Source organism: Pristiophorus japonicus, unplaced genomic scaffold (assembly GCF_044704955.1).
Source record: "Pristiophorus japonicus isolate sPriJap1 unplaced genomic scaffold, sPriJap1.hap1 HAP1_SCAFFOLD_266, whole genome shotgun sequence".
Taxonomy (NCBI): Eukaryota; Metazoa; Chordata; class Chondrichthyes; family Pristiophoridae; genus Pristiophorus; species Pristiophorus japonicus.
Window position 1 is genome coordinate 17925 of NW_027252406.1, and position 20897 is coordinate 38821.

The 20897-nt window shown below is 53.3% G+C and overlaps 1 protein-coding gene across 1 annotated transcript in view; it reads right to left on the reverse strand.

Moving 5' to 3' along the window:
* Positions 1 to 20897, reverse strand: part of LOC139247268 (CD151 antigen-like) — a gene marked incomplete at its 3' end in the record, with an annotated part of 47690 nt that overhangs the window by 17918 nt on the left and 8875 nt on the right. The window contains exon 2 of the mRNA XM_070871584.1: positions 3148 to 3249. Within this exon, the coding sequence (XP_070727685.1) occupies positions 3148 to 3231 (84 nt within the window). The remainder of the gene's footprint in view (positions 1 to 3147; positions 3250 to 20897) is intronic.

Sequence of the window (20897 nt, forward strand, 5' to 3'; positions counted from 1 at the left end):
GCTCCCTCTACACTAACCCATCAAACACTCCCAGGTCAGGTACAGCATGGGTTAGATACAGAGTAAAGCTCCCTCTACACTGACCCATCAAACACTCCCAGGTCAGGTACAGCATGGGTTAGATACAGAGTAAAGCTCCCTCTACACTGTTCCATCAAACATTCCCACGGCAGGTACAGCATGGTTTAGATACAGAGTAAAGCTCCCTCTACACTGACCCATCAAACACTCCCAGGTCAGGTACAGCACGGGTTAGATACAGAGTAAAGTTCCCTCTACACTGTCCCATCAAACACTCCCAGGGCAGGTACAGCACGGGTTAGATCGAGAGTAAAACTCCCTCCCTAGGAAAATAGATTAAAGGATAAGATGGTGGATGAGCAGTGGCAAACATTTAAGGAGATGTTTCATAACTGTCAGCTAAAATATATTCAAGTGAAAAAGAAAAACTAAGCGAAGGATGAACCATCCGTGACTAACTAAGGAAGTTAAGGACGGTATCAAATTGAAAACACAGGCATACAATTTTGCGAAAGACAGTGGAAGGCCAGAGGATTGGGAAATTTTTAGAAACCAGCAAAGGACGACAAAAAAATAATAAAGAGAGCGAAGATGGTATATGAAACAGACAGTAAGAGCAGGTATATAAAAAGAAAGAGAGAAGCTAAAATAAACGTTGGTCCCTTAGAGGATAAGACTGGGGAACTAATATTGGGAGGGGTGGACTTAAAACAATCACTAGAAAACAATTACTGGGCAAACTAATGGGACTAAAGGTGGACAAGTCCCCTGGACCTGATGGCCTGCATCCTAGGGTCTTAAAAGAAGTGGCAGCAGAGATAGTAGATGTATTGGTTGTAATCTACCAAAATTCCCTGGATTCTGGAGAGGTCCCAGCGGATTGGAAAATAGCAAATGTAACGCCCCTATTCAAGAAAGGAGGGAGGTAGAAAGCAGGAAACTATAGACCAGTTAGCCTAACATCTGTCGTTGGGAAAATGCTGGAGTCCATTAGTAAGGAAGTAGCAGTACGACATTTAGAAATCCATAATACAGTCAGGCAGAGTCAGCATGGTTTTATGAAAGGGAAATCGTGTTTGACAAATTTGCTGGAGTTCTTTGAGGATGTAATGAGCAGGGTGGATAAAGGGGAACCAATGGATGTGGTGTATTTGGATTTCCAGAAAGCATTCGATAAGGTTACTGCACAAGGTAAGAGCTCACAGGGTTGGGGGTAATATATTAGCGTGGATAGAGGATTGGCTAACTAACAGAAAACATAGAGTTGGGATAAATGGGTCATTTTATGGTTGGCAAAATGTGTAACTAGTGGGGTGCCACAGGGATCAGTGCTGGGGCCTCAACTATTTACAATCTATATTAATGACTTGGATGAAGGGACCGAGTGTAATGTAACCAAGTTTGCTGATGATACAAAGATGGGTGGGAAAGCAAATTGTGAGGAGGACAAAAAAAATCTGCAAAGGGATATAGACAGGCTAAGTGAGTGGGCAAAAAATTGGCAGATGGAGTATAATGTGGGAAAATGTGAGGTTATCTACTTTGGTAGGAAAAATAAAAAAGCTAATTATTATTTAAATGGAGAGAAATTACAAAATGCTGCAGTACAGAGGGTCCTGGGAATCCTTGTACATGAAACACAAAAAGTTAGTATGCAGGCACAGCAAGAAATCAGGAAGGCAAATGGAGTGTTGGCCTTTATTGCAAGGGGGATAGAGTATAAAAGCAGAGAAGTCCTGCTACAACTGCACAGGGTATTGGTGAGGCCAAACCTGGAGTACTGCGTACAGTTTTGGTCTCGTTAATTAAGAAGAGATAAACATGCATTGGAGGCAGTTCAGAGAAGGTTGACGAGGTTGATTCCTGAGATGAAGGAGTTGTCTTATGAAGAAAGGTTGAGCAGGTTGGGCCTATACTTATTGGAGTTTAGAAGAATGAGAGTTGATCTTATTGAAAGGTATAAGATTCTGAGAGGGCAAGACAGGGTAGATGCAGAGAGGATGTTTCCCCTCATGGGGAAATCTAGAACCAGGGGGCATAGTTTCAGAATAAGGGGTCACCCATTTAAAACTGAGATGAGGAGGAATTTCTTCTCTCAGAGGGTCGTGAATCTTTGGAATTCTCTGTCCCAGAGAGCTGTGGAGGCTGTGTCATTGAATATATTTAAGATGGAGATAGACAGATTTTTGAATGATAGGGGAGTCAAAAGTTATGGGGAGCGGGCAGGGAAGTGGAGCTGAGTCCATGATCAGATCAGCCATGATTTTATTGAATGGCGGAGCAGGCTCGAGGGGCTGTATGGCCTACTCCTGTTCCTAATTTTTACATTCTTGTGTTCTACACTGTCCCATCAAACATTCCTGGGGCAGGCTGTATCTAATTACAGATACAGTGGTATCTAGATACAGCTTACTGTGTATCTAACCCTTCCCCAACCCACCAATACACATTACACCATTGCATCCTGACCAGTCCATGAATCAATAATCACTGTGCACCAACTCCCTGCATCACCCTGTCCCCTCTCCCTGGCACACAACAGGATCTGCCCGGGTCCATTGACAGCACCCCACCGCCCCCCCCAACCCTGGGGACAGGCCACCCCCCACAACTTGAGAACAGCCCCCCCATGCCCCCTACCCCAGGTTCAGGCCTCTCCCACCCTGGAAACACGCCCACGCCCACGCCCACCTCGGGGACAGGCCCCACGCCGCCACCCCGGGTGCAGCCCCCGGTCTCCCCCACCCCGGATACAGGGCCCTGCCCCCCCCCCCACCCCAGATGCAGCCCCCGGTCTCCCCCACCCCGGGTACAGGGCCCTGCCATCCCCCCCCACCCTGGATACAGGGCCCTGCCCCCCCCCCACCTCGGGTACAGGGCCCTGCCACCCCCCCACCCCGGGTACAGGGCCCTGCCACCCCCCCCACCCCGGGTACAGGGCCTTGCCACCACCCCACCCCGGGTACAGGGCCCTGCCACCACCCCACCCCGGGTACAGGGCCCTGCCCCCACCCCCACCCTGGGTGCAGCCCCTGGTCTCCCTCACCCTCGGGACAGGCACCCCCCACCCTGGGAACAGACCCCCCACCCTGGGGTGTCGTGTAGGCCCAAAGACCTCGGCCTTACCCAGAAGAAGAAATTGAAGATGAAGAGCAGGTACTTCAGACAGATGGTCCCACAGGTGTCATTCTTCTCAATGTATTCGCCCATCGTGGCTCACTGCTCACTCTGTGCATAGGACAGAAAGGCAGGTCAATTTCACAATCAAACCTTCGGTCATCCTTCAGTCCGAACAATTGTTCCATTCCCATGTCGCTCGAACATTATATACTGTTGCATCATAAAACCACAGACTATACTGTACTGTGTTCCACACACACACACTGTACCGTACTGTATTCACATACACACACTGTATCGTACTGTATCCACACACACACACTGTACCGTACTGTATCCACACACACACACTGTACCGTTCTGTATCCACACACACACACTGTACCGTACTGTATCCACACACACACACTGTACCGTTCTGTATCCACACACACACTGTATCGTACTGTATCCACACACACACACACTGTACCGTACTGTATCCACACACACACACTGTACCGTTCTGTATCCACACACACACACTGTACCGATCTGTATCCACCCACACACACAGTACCGTACTGTGTCACACACACACACACTGTATCGTACTGTGTCCACGCACACACACTGTACCGTACTGTGTCCACACTCACACACATTGTACCGTACTGTGTCCACACACACTGTACCGTACTGTAGCCACACACACACACACACTGTACCATACTGTGTCCACATACACACACACACTGTACCGTACTGTATCCACACACACACACTGTACCGCACTGTGTCCACACACACACACTATACCGTACTGTGTCCAAACACACATACATTGTACCGTACTGTGTCCACACACACACACTATACCGTACTGTGTCCAAACACACATACATTGTACCGTACTGTGTCACACACGCACGCACTGTACCATACTGTGTCCACACACACACACTGTACCGTACTGTATTCACACACACAAACACTGTACCGTACTGTGTCCACACACACATACTGTACCATACTGTGTCCACACACACACATTGTACCATACTGTGTCCACACACACACACTGTACCATACTGTGTACCACACACACACTGTACCGTACTGTGTCCACACACACACACTGTACCGTACTGTGTCACACACGCACGCACTGTACCATACTGTGTCCACACACACACACTGTACCGTACTGTATTCACATACACAAACACTGTACCGTACTGTGTCCACACACACAAACACTGTACCGTACTGTGTCTCACACACACACACTGTACCGTACTGTGTCCACACACAGTACCGTACTGTATCCACCCACACACAATATACCGTACTGTGTCCAAACACTCATACATTGTACCGTACTGTGTCACACACGCACGCACGGTTCCGTGCTGTGTCCACACACACACACTATATCGTACTGTGTCCACACACACGCACTGTACTGTACTGTGTCCACACACATACACTGTACCGTACTGTGTCCACACACACACTGTACCGTACTGTAGCCACACACACACACTGTACCGTACTGTGTCCACACACACACACTGTACCGTACTGTGTCCACACAAACACACTATACCATACTGTGTCCCACACACACACACTGTACTGTACTGTGTCCCACACACACACGCTGTACCGTACTGTATCCACACATACACACTGTACCATACTGTATCCACACAAACACACTGTACCGTACTGTGTCCACACATACACACTGTACCGTACTGTATCCCACACACATATACTGTACCGTACTGCGTCCACACACACACAGTAACATACTGTGTCCCAATCACACACTGTATCTTACTGTGTCCACACACACTGTACCATACTGTGTCCCATACACACACAGTGTACCGTACTGTATCCACACACACACTGTACCGTACTGTATCCACACACACGCACTGTACCGTACTGTGTCCAACACACACACACTGTACCCTACTGTCACACACACACACAATACCGTACTGTGTCCACACACACACACTGTACCGTACTGTATCCACACACACACACAACCGTACTGTATCTACACATATACACTGTACCGTACTGTATCCACACACAGTACCGTACCGTACTGTATTCCACACACACACTGTACTGTGTCCACACACACACACTGTACCATACTGTGTACCACACACACACACACACTGTACCATACAGTGTCCACACACACACTGTACCGTACTGTGTCCACATACACACACACTGTACCGTACTGTATCCCACACACACACTGTACTGTACTGTGTCCACATACACACTGTACCATACTGTGTCCCACACACACACTGTACCGTACTCTGGGGACAGTACATGGGGAGTGAGGGTGGGGACAGTGCATGGGGAGTGAGGATGGGTAGGTACATGGGGCGTGAGGGTGGGGGTGCGCAGGGTAGCTCAGATGAATACGTGGCTTGAGGAGTAGTGCAGAAGGGAGGGATTCAAATTCCTGAGGCATTGGAACCGGTTCTGGGGGAGGTGGGACCAGTACAAAATCAAAGCACATGGTATTGGGGGTAATGTACTGACGTGGATAGAGAACTGGTTGGCAGACAGGAAGCAGAGAGTCGGGATTAATGGGTCCTTTTCAGAATGGCAGGCAGTGACTAGTGGGGTGCCGCAGGGACAGTACATGAGGGGGTGAGGGTGGGAGAGTGAGGGTGGGGGAGTGAGGGTGGGGAGAGTGAGGGTGGGGACAGTACTGGGGGAGTGAGGGTGGGGACAGTACATGGGAGGGTGGGGGAGTGAGGGTGGGGGAGTGAGGGTGGGGGAGTGAAGGTGAGGGAGTGAGGGTGGGGGAGTGAGGCTGGGGGAGTGAGGGTGGGGACAGTACATGGGAGGGTGGGGGAGTGAGGCTGGGGGAGTGAGGCTGGGGGAGTGAAGGTGGGGGAGTGAGGGTGGGGGGAGTGAGGGTGGGGACAGTACTGGGGGAGTGAGGGTGGGGACAGTACATGGGAGGGTAGGGGAGTGAGGCTGGGGGAGTGAGGGTGGGGGGAGTGAGGGTGGGGACAGTACTGGGGGAGTGAGGGTGGGGTCAGTACATGGGAGGGTAGGGGAGTGAGGGTGGGGGAGTGAGGCTGGGGGAGTGAGGGTGGGGGGAGTGAGGGTGGGGACAGTACATGGGAGGGTAGGGGAGTGAGGGTGGGGGAGTGAGGCTGGGGGAGTGAGGCTGGGGGAGTGAGGCTGGGGGAATGAGGCTGGGGATGGTGAGCAATGTTGGGGAGGAGACCAGCTGCCAAGGGAGGGTGACTCGAAGTCACACAGCGATGGCTCCGATGCTTTGAGCAGAGACTGGGGAAGGGCATTGTGTGCCCCGCAAGGTCAACCTGTTCACCTTCACTGATCAATGTCTCACCTCAGGAAAGAGTTTGCAATGACTGCATCAGCTGACAGTCTCAGGGCTTCCCATTCGCGCAGCACAACCAATCAACTCACTTTAAAGTGCTGTCCCGAGTCGGAGTGTCAGGTGATTGTTAAACTGCTCCTGAATCACTGCACCAGGCAGACCTGGTGTGTATCAAAGTCCGGTGTAAAGCAGCCGTGACCTTGGGTTCCTGGGGTGTATCCACCCTGTCCGTGCCGAGCCTTCACTCCTTGCCCCACCGGCATCAAACCACACACAATCCACAACAGGCTCGCCCTAAAGGGCCCGTCTTACCCACACTGAGGTGTCACAGGCAGAGTCAGCTCCCCACTGTGCATTCACACCCCCTCCCCATCCCTCCGACATCCCCCCTTCACACCCCCTCCCCTCCCTCATCCCACCTCAACACCCCTCCCCCTTCACACCCCCTCCCCTCCCTCACCCCACCTCAACACGCCTCCCCCTTCAAAATCCCCCTTCACACCGTCTCCCCTCCCTCCCGCACCTCCCCCCCTTCACACCCTCTCCCCTCCCTCCCGCACCCCTCCCCTCCCTCACCCCACCTCAACACCCCTCCCCCTTCACAGCCCCTCCCCTCCCTCCCGCACCTCCCCTTCACACCCCCTCCCCTCCCTCCCACACCTCCCCTTCACACCCTCTCCCCGCCCTCCCGCACCCCTCCCCTCCCTCACCCCCTCCCCTCCCTCACCACCCCTCCCCCTTCACACCCCTCCCCTCCCTTACCCCAACACCCCTTCACACCCTCTCCCCTCCCTCCCGCACCCTTCCCCCTTCACACCCACTCCCCTCCCTCACCCCACCTCAACACCCCTCCCCCTTCACACCCCCTCCCCTCCCTCCCACACCCCCCCCCTTTACACCCCCTCCCTTCCCTCACCACACCCCCTCCCCTCCCTTACCCCAACACCCCTCCCCTTCACACCTTCTCCCCTCCCTCCCTCACCCCTCCCCTTCACACCCCCTCCCCTCCCTTACCCCAACAACCCTCCCTTCACACCCTCTCCCCTCCCTCCCGCACCCCTCCCCCTTCACACCCCCTCCCCTCCCTCCCACACCCCCTCCTTTCCCTCACCACACCTCAACACCCCTCCCCCTTCACACCGCCTCCCCTCCCCTCCCTTACCCCAACACCCCTCCCCCTTCACCCCTCCCTCCCCCCTCCCCCTTCACACCGCCTCCCCTCCCTTACCCCAACACCCCTCCCCCTTCACACCTTCTCCCCTCCCTCCCTCACCCCTCCCCCTTCACACCCCCTCCACTCCCTTACCCCAACAACCCTCCCTTCACACCCTCTCCCCTACCTCCCGCACCCCTCCCCCTTCACACCCTCTCCCCTCCCTCCCGCACCCCTCCCCTTCACACCCTCTCCCCTCCCTCCCGCACCCCTCCCCTTCACACCCCCTCCCCTCCCTCCCACACCTCCCCTTCACACCCCCTCCCCTCCCTCACCACCCCTCCCCCTTCACATCCCTCCCCTCCCTCATCCCAACACCCCTTCCCTCCCTTATCCCAACACCCCTTCCCTCCCTTATCCCAACACCCCTTCACACCCTCTCCCCTCCCTCCCGCACCCCTCCCCCTTCACAACCCCTCCCCTCCCTCACCCCACCTCAATTCCCCTCCCCCTTCACACCCTCTCCCCTCCCTCCCCCTTCACACCCTCTCCCCTCCCTCCCCCTTCACACCCCCTCCTCTCCCTCATCCCACCTCAACGCCCCTCCCCCTTCACACCCCCTCCCCTCCCTCCCACACCCCCTCCTTTCCCTCACCACACCTCAACACCCCTCCCCCTTCACACCGCCTCCCCTCCCCTCCCTTACCCCAACACCCCTCCCCCTTCACCCCTCCCTCCCCCCTCCCCCTTCACACCGCCTCCCCTCCCTTACCCCAACACCCCTCCCTTCACACCCTCTCCCCTCCCTCCCGCACCCCTCCCCTTCACACCCTCTCCCCTCCCTCCCGCACCCCTCCCCTTCGCACCCCTCCCCTTCACACCCCCTCCCCTCCCTCACCCCACCTCAACACCCCTCCCCCTTCACACCCCCTCCCCTCCCTTAACCCAACACCCCTCCCCCTTCACATTCCCTCCCCTCCCACACCCCTCCCCCTTCACGTCCCCTCCCCTCCCCCCCAAACCCCTCCCCTCCCCCCCACACCCCTCCCCCTTCACATCCCCTCGCCTCCCTCCCACACCCCTCCCCCTTCACGTCCCCTCCCCTTCACATCCCCTCCCCTCCCTCCCGCACCCCTCCCCTCCCTCACCCCACCTCAACACCCCTCCCCCTCCCCAGCCCCTCTCCCGCTTCACCACCCCTCCCCCTCACAACCACCGCCCTCCCCTCCCTCACCCCACCTCAACACCCCTCCCCCTTCACACACCCCATCCCCCACCCTCTCCCGCACCCCTCCCCCTTCACACCCCTTCCCCTCCCTCACAGTACCTCAACACCTCTCCCACACCCCTCCCTCTTCACACACCCCATCCCCCTCCCCCTCACAACCACCCCCCTCCCCCTTCACCCCCCCCAACACCCACCCCCTCCTTCACACCCCGTCACCTGCTCGCCCTCCCACCCCTCTCCCCCCTCCCCTCTCCCCCCTCCCCTCTCCCCCCTCCCCTCTCCCCCACTCCTCCACTCACAGCCCCACCCACTCCCCTCACCTCCCCCCTTCTCCCCCTCTCACACCCCCACCCCGCCCTTTCCCTCTCCCCTCTCCCCTCGCCCCCACCCCCCAGCAGCAGCTGCTGTCAGATTGGAGCAGAGGCACCTCCCTGCACAGTGTTGAGATTGCAGCCCAAGTGTCCAGCTCTGATTGGCCCTGGCTTTGCATGTTCACACAAACTCGGTCAAGGTTCGAAGGAGCTGCTGATTCGGTGCTAATTCTGCGATCACACACTGCCTTTGGAAGCTTTATCCAGGGTCACGACGGGAAAGCTGCACCGATTGCTGAGGATGCAAAGGCTGCCCCCAGGGGCTTTACACGGAGGGAGTGCTGACCACAGTTATCCTCCCTTCACACACCCCTCCCCTCACTGACTGCCCCCTCCCCTCACTGACTGCACCCCCCCTCACTGACTGCACCCTCCCCTTACTGACTGCCCCCTCCCCTCACTGACTGCCCCCTCCGCTCACTGACTGCACCCCCCCTCACTGACTGCCCCCTCCCCTCACTGACTGCACCCCCCCTCACTGACTGCACCCTCCCCTTACTGACTGCCCCCTCCCCTCACTGACTGCCCCCTCCGCTCACTGACTGCACCCCCCCTCACGGCCTGCACCCCCCTCACTGACTGCACCCCCCCTCACGGCCTGCACCCCCCCTCACTGACTGCACCCCCCCCCCCACTGACTGCACCCCCCCACCTCACTGACTGCACCCCCCCCTCACCTCACTGACTGCACCCCCCCTCACCTCACTGACTGCCCCCTCCCCTCACTGACTGCACCCCCCCTCACTGACTGCACCCCCCCTCACTGACTGCACCCTCCGCTCACTGTCTGCCCCCCCCCTCACTGACTATACTCCCCTCACTGACTGCCTCCTCCGCTCACTGACTGCCCCCTCCGCTCACTGACTATGCTCCTCTCACTGACTGCCCCCCCACTCACTGACTATACTCCCCTCACTGACTGCCTCCCCCTCACTGACTATACTCCCCTCACTGACTGCCTCCTCCGCTCACTGACTGCCCCCTCCGCTCACTGACTGCCCCCCCCCCTCACTGACTATACTCCCCTCACTGACTGCCCCCTCCGCTCACTGACTATACTCCCCTCACGACTGCATCCCCTCAATGATTATACTCCCCTCACTGACTATACCTGACAAGACTGTGAGCCCAGTGTTCTGGACTGAAGTGTTGGGTCACCCTGTGTCCATGGAATGCAGTGTGGGTCACCCTGTGCCCATGGAGTGTAGTGTGGGATCACCCTGTGCCCATGGAGTGTAGTGTGGGATCACCCTGTGCCCATGGAGTGCACTGTGGGATCACCTTGTGCCCATGGAGTGTGGTGTGGGATCGCCCTGTGCCCATGGAGTGTAGTGTGGGATCGCCCTGTGCCCATGGAGTGCAGTGTGGGATCAGACAGAGACTGAGCTATCTCCCGCAGCAAACTGCAGCCAGTGTTGAGACACATTAGGCTGGATAGTCTCTTCGTCGGCCAGCGCGGACACGATGGACCGAAATGGCCTCCTTCCCTGCTGTAAACTTGTACAAATCTACGATGACAACACCTTCCTGGGCTGTGGGTAGAGTGAATGGACAATGCTGTCTGGATATTTAGTGCGTGTTTACAAGGATTGTTTCATGTAGTAGCTGGTTATGGAGGTGGAGATGGGTGGGTGCTGGCTGGTTCGATGTATGAATGATCACAGAGCAGATGGTTGTGGGAGGCTGGGCTAGCTTCCTGTCTCCCCGACAATCAACATAAACAGACAACCTCCACACACAGTCATTGTCTGTGGCCACAGGGCCCCTCACAGGTCATGTGTGCTGTAACAGAAAGGTGATTGGCTCCCTGTTCCACAATGAGCTGTATACTATCAAGGTGTTTAATATTTACATGTTGTGTTATTAACCACAGCGGCCATGTCTGAACCTGCTGATCGACCGGCTTGGGGAAAGGGCCTAGAATTCCACGCAATGTGGCCTCTGGGTTTCCCGACAGTTTTCTCTCATCCTTCTTTATTTCAGTGTGTACTGTGCGTTACAGGTGTTAATTCCCTGCCTTCCTCCGGGGATATTTACTGGTCAGGTCAGGACACCAGAGAGACTGGCTGCATCGCCTCCTGCAAACCTGCAGGTGTGCACAAGACCTCGCGTGATTAAAATGTTATTGGTTGTCTTCCAGGAGGCCAAATGGGCCATCACCCCCCAAATGTCAGCATTGTCCATTCACCCTACCCACAGCTTCAACACAAAGCAGACCCTGTCAGAGAGCAGCTCCATTTAAAGATCACATGACCGCGGCCTGGCTCCAAATGATGATTGGACTGTGTGTCCCACATAGCTGGAGGACAACATCAGGACCAGACTCATTGGTGATGCCTGGCACGGTTGGATAGTCTGCCAACACCCACTGCCTTGAGATCAGCAGTGGGCGCTTGGCCAAGGCGCAACTAGTACATATGGCACTGCGGGAACCCCAGCAACTAGTGCATGGCACTGCGGGAACTCCGGCAACTAGTGCAAGGCACTGCGGGAACTCACTGCGGGAACCCCAGCAACTAGTGCATGGCACTGCGGGAACCCCAGCAACTAGTGCATGGCACTGTGGTAACTCACTGCGGGAACTCCAGCAACTAGTGTATGGCACTGTGGTAACTCACTGCGGGAACCCCAGCAACTAGTGCATGGCACTGTGGTAACTCACTGCGGGAACCCCAGCAACTAGTGTATGGCACTGCAGTAACTCACTGCGGGAACCCCAGCAACTAGTGCATGGCACTGTGGTAACTCACTGCGGGAACCCCAGCAACTAGTGTATGGCACTGTGGTAACTCACTGCGGGAACCCCAGTAACTAGTGTATGGCACTGCGGTAACTCACTGCGGGAACCCCAGCAACTAGTGCATGGCACTGTGGTAACTCACTGCGGGAACCCCAGCAACTAGTGTATGGCACTGTGGTAACTCACTGCGGGAACCCCAGTAACTAGTGTATGGCACTGCGGTAACTCACTGCGGGAACCCCAGCAACTAGTGCATGGCACTGTGGTAACTCACTGCGGGAACCCCAGCAACTAGTGCATGGCACTGCGGGAACCCCAGCAACTAGTGCATGGCACTGTGGTAACTCACTGCGGGAACCCCAGCAACTAGTGTATGGCACTGTGGTAACTCACTGCGGGAACCCCAGTAACTAGTGTATGGCACTGCGGTAACTCACTGCGGGAACCCCAGCAACTAGTGCATGGCACTGTGGTAACTCACTGCGGGAACCCCAGCAACTAGTGCATGGCACTGAGGTAACTCACTGCGGGAACCCCAGCAACTAGTGCATGGCACTGCGGGAACTCACTGCGGGAACCCCAGTAACTAGTGCATGGCACTGCGGGAACTCCAGCACCAGTCACCGGGACAACACAAGGAAGCGTTTCATAAACCAAAGGAGACAATGGCCAGCTTCAACACTGAGGCTGCAGTACTGCGAGTTATAGCACAGAGAGACCATTCAGCCCATCCTGCTTGTCCTGCTGCCATCTGCACCCATCCCAGCTCCCTCTTTCCCCACACCTTTATTATTTTTCTTCATAATTTATGATTCCCTCTTAAATGACTCAGCTTTTAATGGCCACACTTGAGATAAACTCTGTAACCCTTTGTGTGAACACATTTCCCCTGATCTTATACTTGCAGTGAGAAAGTACGTTTATGACCAGTGGGAATAATCTTTTTGTTCTTTTACCTACCTGAACACTTTCCTAACTTTGAACACTTACATTAGATGCCCCTTAACCTTTCTGCTCCGGTCAATATAGTCCTATATTTCCAATAACACTATCCTCTTCTCCTTGGGATTGCTTTAACATAAGAACATAAGAAATAGGAGCAGAAGTAGGCCATTCGGCCCCTCGAGCCTGCTCTGCCATTCAATAAGATCATGGCTGATCTTCTACCTCAATCCACCTTCCCGCACTATCCCCATATCCCTTAATATTCAAAAATCTATCGATTTCTGTCTTGAATACACTCAACAATTGAACCGCCACAGCCCTCTGGGGTAGAGAATTCCAGAGATTCACCACCCCTCTGAGTGAAAACATTTTTCATCATCTCAACCCTAAATGGCCGACCCCTTATTCTGAGTCTGTGCCCCCTGGTTGTAGACTCCCCAGCCCGGGGAAACATCCTCCCTGCATCCATCCTGTCAAGCCCTGTAAGAACTTTACATGATTCAATGAGATCACCTTAAGCTGCACACAGTACTTTACTTGTGGTCTGACAGACTTTTTGTATAGATTGTACCTATATATAAACCCCAGACCCTACTGGTTCTTTGTGTGGTTTTTCTCACTGGTAATCTTTCTTTTACAGTGTGTGCAGCCCTAGATCTCTCATTTTTTCTATTCTGCTGAATAGTTTGGGTTATATTGCTACACTCTTCCTTCTCCCCAGAATGTACTACCTCACATTTACATTTATTGAACTGCATTTGCCACCTACCTGCCCACTCCCTGGCCAGTCCCTGTCCACTCACATTCTTCTTCATAATTTTCCAATTACCCTCCCTTCCACGCCCAAATTGGATGATGTCCACAAGTGTTGCTATTGGTCACGTTATACCGAAGTGTGTATCATTTGTATACAGAGAACAAGAGCGATCCGGACACAGATCACTGAGACGTGCCACTAGCCACATTCTGACAATCCACAAAACATTATTTGTCTCCACACCACCGCAACTAATCTCTTATGTGGCACTTTATCAAATGCTTTCTGTAAGGCCCCGCCGTGTATAGCGAGCGTGTTGGTGTTAATGCGATGTGCCTGCTGTACCCGATGGATGGCAAAACCAAAAAGGTCAGTAAGCACCACATGTTTTAAAGACCCAGGAGGAAATCTCCATTTCTTCTTGTTAGCGATTGCACCCAGAATGGCATTGCTGATGTAATCGCACATTAATGAGGTGCGAACAGCTGACTAGAACAGATTGTACAGGGCAAGTACTTATCGAGTTGCCAAAAATAGTCGCCCCGCTCAATGCATTATAAGCGGCAGCTTTGTAAATGACTCCTATTATAATGGAAATAGTCCGTGTCATCGGTGCAATACAGGTGGCTGCTCATACTTAGCGTGGACAGCGCAAGTGGGAGGACTGTATTCACCAGCCACTGGATACATTTGAACATTTCATCACACTCCAATGAAATTAGTCACCGGTTATCGACTTTTAGCTAAGCTGTGATTGTGGTGCATTAAAGCCCAGACCTTTCAAAGCACTGGCCGTTCCCCGACTACTGGCCTGTAGTTACACTGAACGAGGGTTTAACATTTGGACAGGGAGAAAGAGCAGGGAAATGAGACTCGAGCACGAGCAGAGGCCTATGAGCTGAGCGGCCTCCTCGGGTGTATGCCTCTCTACCCGCCAGTCCTCTTGGCACAGTTCCTGTCTCCAAACAACTTTGGTACACCTGTCGGTGCCCCTGCTAATCCATCACAAGCTCCCCTCGGTGTACAATACCAGGCTCAATGACACAAGCTTTAAACATTCACCCTTTCAAGACAGTGCCCCTTTTCGTGGCTCTCCTCCGTCTTCCTCCTTTCTCCTGCAGTCCTTCTTGCAAGCCCCGCCTTGAAAATAGTGAGGTATACCTGAGAGAGTATACCTGCCATCCCACCACGCCCAACCGAGCACCTCCTCCTTCCCTACCCTTGCTTTCACTGTCCCCTTGCTTTCGATGTGTTCGTCAAATCCGCTCACTCTCTCCCCCATCTCTGTTCGTGCTTTTGCTCCTGGTTTTCCTGTACTGTTCCCAGTTTCCAGCCTTGATTTTTCTCCATAGACTTAATTCCAGAAACTTCCATCGTTTTTATTTTATCGTTACATCTGCAACCAAGCGGGGATAAGACTGGGGTTCTCCTGGTCAGCAGAGCTGTGACACCCTCTCTACTCCCCACAGCCAGATCGCCAGGACATTGCAGTGCAGAGAGCGGTTGGCACAATATCCTTCATTTAGCAGGCTGGAAACCTCTGGAAAGACCCAGAGGCCCCTTACAACAAGGATCCCCTCCCTCCCCATCAAACAGGGTTCTCGATAATATGTCTGTGCCCCAGGGCATGGCAGCATCAACAGCGTTGTGGATGATCTCCTTGATGGTTGCCACTAGCAACTCAAACAAAACAGTTGCTTGTTTCAAACTGTGTGTGTGAGAGGCTGCACACGCTCTCACACTGTGACTGTTGAACTGCTCAGCGTTGCAACATTTGCTGAATGGAGAGGGGCCGAGTTTTCAGCTCCACTGCTTACATCGAGCATTCGGGCAGACCAGCCATGTTCCCTGTCGAAGGCAGTGCTGCACCCTCTCCCAGCAGACTACCATTCCCCTCCCGATACTACACACACGATCATAGCAGCAGGAAGGAACTATTACAAAAACAGCCTCCCATCTTGTGAGCTGGTGACACACTCACATACAAACCACAAGTCCATGTTTCAACAGGAAACCAGGCCCAGTTGATGATCCACTACAAATTAAACAGGGCCCCAGGCACAGTCTCGACATTTTATCACTTTCATCACCACATACAACCACGATATAGTGTTGTTACAGGCAAGGGCCCCTGGTACCGACAGGGGGGGGGGGGGGCGGGTGAGGTAACGATAAAGGGGGAATACAGTACTGATACAGGGGGAGTGGGGTACTGATACAGGGGGGGTGAGGTAACAATACAGGGGGGAGTGAGGTAACAATACAGGGGGGAGTGAGGTAACAATACAGGGGGAGTGAGGTAACAATACAGGGGGGAGTGAGGTAACAATCTGGGGGAGTGAGGTAACAATACAGGGGGGAGTGAGGTAACAATACAGGGGGGAGTGAGGTAACAATACAGGGGGAGTGAGGTAACAATACAGGGGGGAGTGAGGTAACAATACAGGGGGGAGTGAGGTAACAATACAGGGGGGGGTGAGGTAACAATCTGGGGGAGTGAGGCAACAATACAGGGGGAGTGAGGTAACAATACAGAGGGGAGTGAGGTAACAATCTGGGGGAGTGAGGTAACAATACAGGGGGAGTGAGGTAACAATACAGGGGGAGTGAGGTAACAATACAGGGGGGGGTGAGGTAACAATCTGGGGGAGTGAGGTAACAATACAGGGGGAGTGAGGTAACAATACAGGGGGGAGTGAGGTAACAACATGGGGGGAGTGAGGTAACAATACAGGGGGGAGTGAGGTAACAATACAGGGGGGGGTGAGGTAACAATATGGGGGAAGTGAGGTAACAATATGGGGGGGAGTGAGGTAACAATATGGGGGGAGTGAGGTAACAATACAGGAGGGAGTGAGGTAACAATATGGGGGGAGTGAGGTAACAATATGGGGGGGAGTGAGGTAACAATATGGGGGGAGTGAGGTAACAATACAGGAGGGAGTGAGGTAACAATACAGGAGGGAGTGAGGTAACAATATGGGGGGTGAGGTAACAATACAGGGGGGAGTGAGGTAACAATACGGGGAGTGAGGTAACGATACAGGGGGGAGTAAGATAACAATACAGGAGGGAGTGAGGTAACAATATGGGGGGAGTGAGGTAACAATACAGGGGGGAGTGAGGTAACAATACAGGGGGAGTGAGGTAACAATATAGGGGGAGTGAGGTAACAATACAGGGGGGGTGAGGTAACAATACAGGGGGGAGTGAGGTAACAATACAGGGGGGAGTGAGGTAACAATACAGGGGGGAGTGAGGTAACAATATGGGGGGAGTGAGGTAACAATATGGGGGGGAGTGAGGTAACAATATGGGGGTAGTGAGGTAACAATACAGGAGGGAGTGAGGTAACAATACAGGAGGGAGTGAGGTAACAATATGGGGGGTGAGGTAACAATACAGGGGGGAGTGAGGTAACAATACGGGGAGTGAGGTAACGATACAGGGGGGAGTAAGGTAACAATACAGGAGGGAGTGAGGTAACAATATGGGGGGAGTGAGGTAACAATACAGGGGGGAGTGAGGTAACAATACAGGGGGAGTGAGGTAACAATACAGGGGGAGTGAGGTAACGATACAGGGGGGAGTAAGGTAACAATACAGGAGGGAGTGAGGTAACAATATGGGGGGGGTGAGGTAACAATACAGGAGGGAGTGAGGTAACAATCTTGGGGAGTGAGGTAACAATACAGGGGGAGTGAGGTAACAATACAGGGGGGAGTGAGGTAACAATCTGGGGGAGTGAGGTAACAATACAGGGGGAGTGAGGTAACAATACAGGGGGGAGTGAGGTAACAATACAGGGGGGGGTGAGGTAACAATATGGGGGGAGTGAGGTAACAATACAGGGGGGAGTGAGGTAACAATATGGGGGGAGTGAGGTAACAATACAGGAGGGAGTGAGGTAACAATACAGGAGGGAGTGAGGTAACAATACAGGAGGGAGTGAGGTAACAATACAGGAGGGAGTGAGGTAACAATACAGGAGGGAGTGAGGTAACAATACAGGAGGGAGTGAGGTAACAATACAGGAGGGAGTGAGGTAACAATATGGGGGGTGAGGTAACAATACAGGGGGGAGTGAGGTAACAATACGGGGAGTGAGGTAACGATACAGGGGGGAGTAAGGTAACAATACAGGAGGGAGTGAGGTAACAATACAGGAGGGAGTGAGGTAACAATACAGGAGGGAGTGAGGTAACAATACAGGGGGGAGTGAGGTAACAATACAGGGGGGAGTGAGGTAACAATACAGGGGGGAGTGAGGTAACGATACAGGGGGGAGTGAGGTAACAATACAGGGGGAGTGAGGTAACAATATAGGGGGAGTGAGGTAACAATATGGGGGGAGTGAGGTTACAATACAGGGGGGAGTGAGGTAACAATACAGGGGGAGTGAGGTAACAATACAGGAGGGAGTAAGGTAACAATATGGGGGGAGTGAGGTAACAATACAGGAGGGAGTGAGGTAACAATATGGGGGGAGTGAGGTAACAATACAGGAGGGAGTGAGGTAACAACATGGGGGAGTGAGGTAACAATACAGGGGGAGTGAGGTAACAATACAGGAGGGAGTAAGGTAACAATATGGGGGGAGTGAGGTAACAATACAGGAGGGAGTGAGGTAACAATACAGGAGGGAGTGAGGTAACAATATGAGGGGAGTGAGGTAACAATACAGGAGGGAGTGAGGTAACAATACAGGGGGGAGTGAGGTAACAACATGGGGGGAGTGAGGTAACAATACAGGGGGGAGTGAGGTAACAATACAGGGGGGAGTGAGGTAACAACATGGGGGGAGTGAGGTAACAATACAGGGGGGAGTGAGGTAACAATACAGGAGGGAGTAAGGTAACAATATGGGGGGAGTGAGGTAACAATACAGGAGGGAGTGAGGTAACAATACAGGAGGGAGTGAGGTAACAATATGGGGGGAGTGAGGTAACAATACAGGGGGAGTGAGGTAACAATACAGGGGGGAGTGAGGTAACAACATGGGGGGAGTGAGGTAACAATACAGGGGGGAGTGAGGTAACAATACAGGGGGGAGTGAGCTAACAACATGGGGGGAGTGAGGTAACAATACAGGAGGGAATGAGGTAACAATATGGGGGGGAGTGAGGTAACAATACAGGGGGGAGTGAGGTAACAACATGGGGGGAGTGAGGTAACAATACAGGGGGGAGTGAGGTAACAACATGGGGGGAGTGAGGTAACAATACAGGAGGGAGTGAGGTAACAATACAGGAGGGAGTGAGGTAACAATACAGGGGGGAGTGAGGTAACAATACAGGGGGGAGTGAGGTAACAATACAGGGGGGAGTGAGGTAACGATACAGGGGGGAGTGAGGTAACAATACAGGGGGAGTGAGGTAACAATATAGGGGGAGTGAGGTAACAATATGGGGGGAGTGAGGTTACAATACAGGGGGGAGTGAGGTAACAATACAGGGGGAGTGAGGTAACAATACAGGAGGGAGTAAGGTAACAATATGGGGGGAGTGAGGTAACAATACAGGAGGGAGTGAGGTAACAATATGGGGGGAGTGAGGTAACAATATGGGGGGAGTGAGGTAACAATATGGGGGGGAGTGAGGTAACAATATGGGGGTAGTGAGGTAACAATACAGGGGGAGTGAGGTAACAATATAGGGGGAGTGAGGTAACAATACAGGGGGGGTGAGGTAACAATACAGGGGGGAGTGAGGTAACAATACAGGGGGGAGTGAGGTAACAATACAGGGGGGAGTGAGGTAACAATATGGGGGGAGTGAGGTAACAATATGGGGGGGAGTGAGGTAACAATATGGGGGTAGTGAGGTAACAATACAGGAGGGAGTGAGGTAACAATACAGGAGGGAGTGAGGTAACAATATGGGGGGTGAGGTAACAATACAGGGGGGAGTGAGGTAACAATACGGGGAGTGAGGTAACAATACGGGGAGTGAGGTAACGATACAGGGGGGAGTAAGGTAACAATACAGGAGGGAGTGAGGTAACAATATGGGGGGAGTGAGGTAACAATACAGGGGGGAGTGAGGTAACAATACAGGGGGGAGTGAGGTAACAATACAGGGGGAGTGAGGTAACGATACAGGGGGGAGTAAGGTAACAATACAGGAGGGAGTGAGGTAACAATATGGGGGGGGTGAGGTAACAATACAGGAGGGAGTGAGGTAACAATCTTGGGGAGTGAGGTAACAATACAGGGGGAGTGAGGTAACAATACAGGGGGGAGTGAGGTAACAATCTGGGGGAGTGAGGTAACAATACAGGGGGAGTGAGGTAACAATACAGGGGGGAGTGAGGTAACAATACAGGGGGGGGTGAGGTAACAATATGGGGGGAGTGAGGTAACAATACAGGGGGGAGTGAGGTAACAATATGGGGGGAGTGAGGTAACAATACAGGAGGGAGTGAGGTAACAATACAGGAGGGAGTGAGGTAACAATACAGGAGGGAGTGAGGTAACAATACAGGAGGGAGTGAGGTAACAATACAGGAGGGAGTGAGGTAACAATACAGGAGGGAGTGAGGTAACAATACAGGAGGGAGTGAGGTAACAATATGGGGGGTGAGGTAACAATACAGGGGGGAGTGAGGTAACAATACGGGGAGTGAGGTAACGATACAGGGGGGAGTAAGGTAACAATACAGGAGGGAGTGAGGTAACAATACAGGAGGGAGTGAGGTAACAATACAGGAGGGAGTGAGGTAACAATACAGGGGGGAGTGAGGTAACAATACAGGGGGGAGTGAGGTAACAATACAGGGGGGAGTGAGGTAACGATACAGGGGGGAGTGAGGTAACAATACAGGGGGAGTGAGGTAACAATATAGGGGGAGTGAGGTAACAATATGGGGGGAGTGAGGTTACAATACAGGGGGGAGTGAGGTAACAATACAGGGGGAGTGAGGTAACAATACAGGAGGGAGTAAGGTAACAATATGGGGGGAGTGAGGTAACAATACAGGAGGGAGTGAGGTAACAATATGGGGGGAGTGAGGTAACAATACAGGAGGGAGTGAGGTAACAACATGGGGGAGTGAGGTAACAATACAGGGGGAGTGAGGTAACAATACAGGAGAGAGTAAGGTAACAATATGGGGGGAGTGAGGTAACAATACAGGAGGGAGTGAGGTAACAATACAGGAGGGAGTGAGGTAATAATATGAGGGG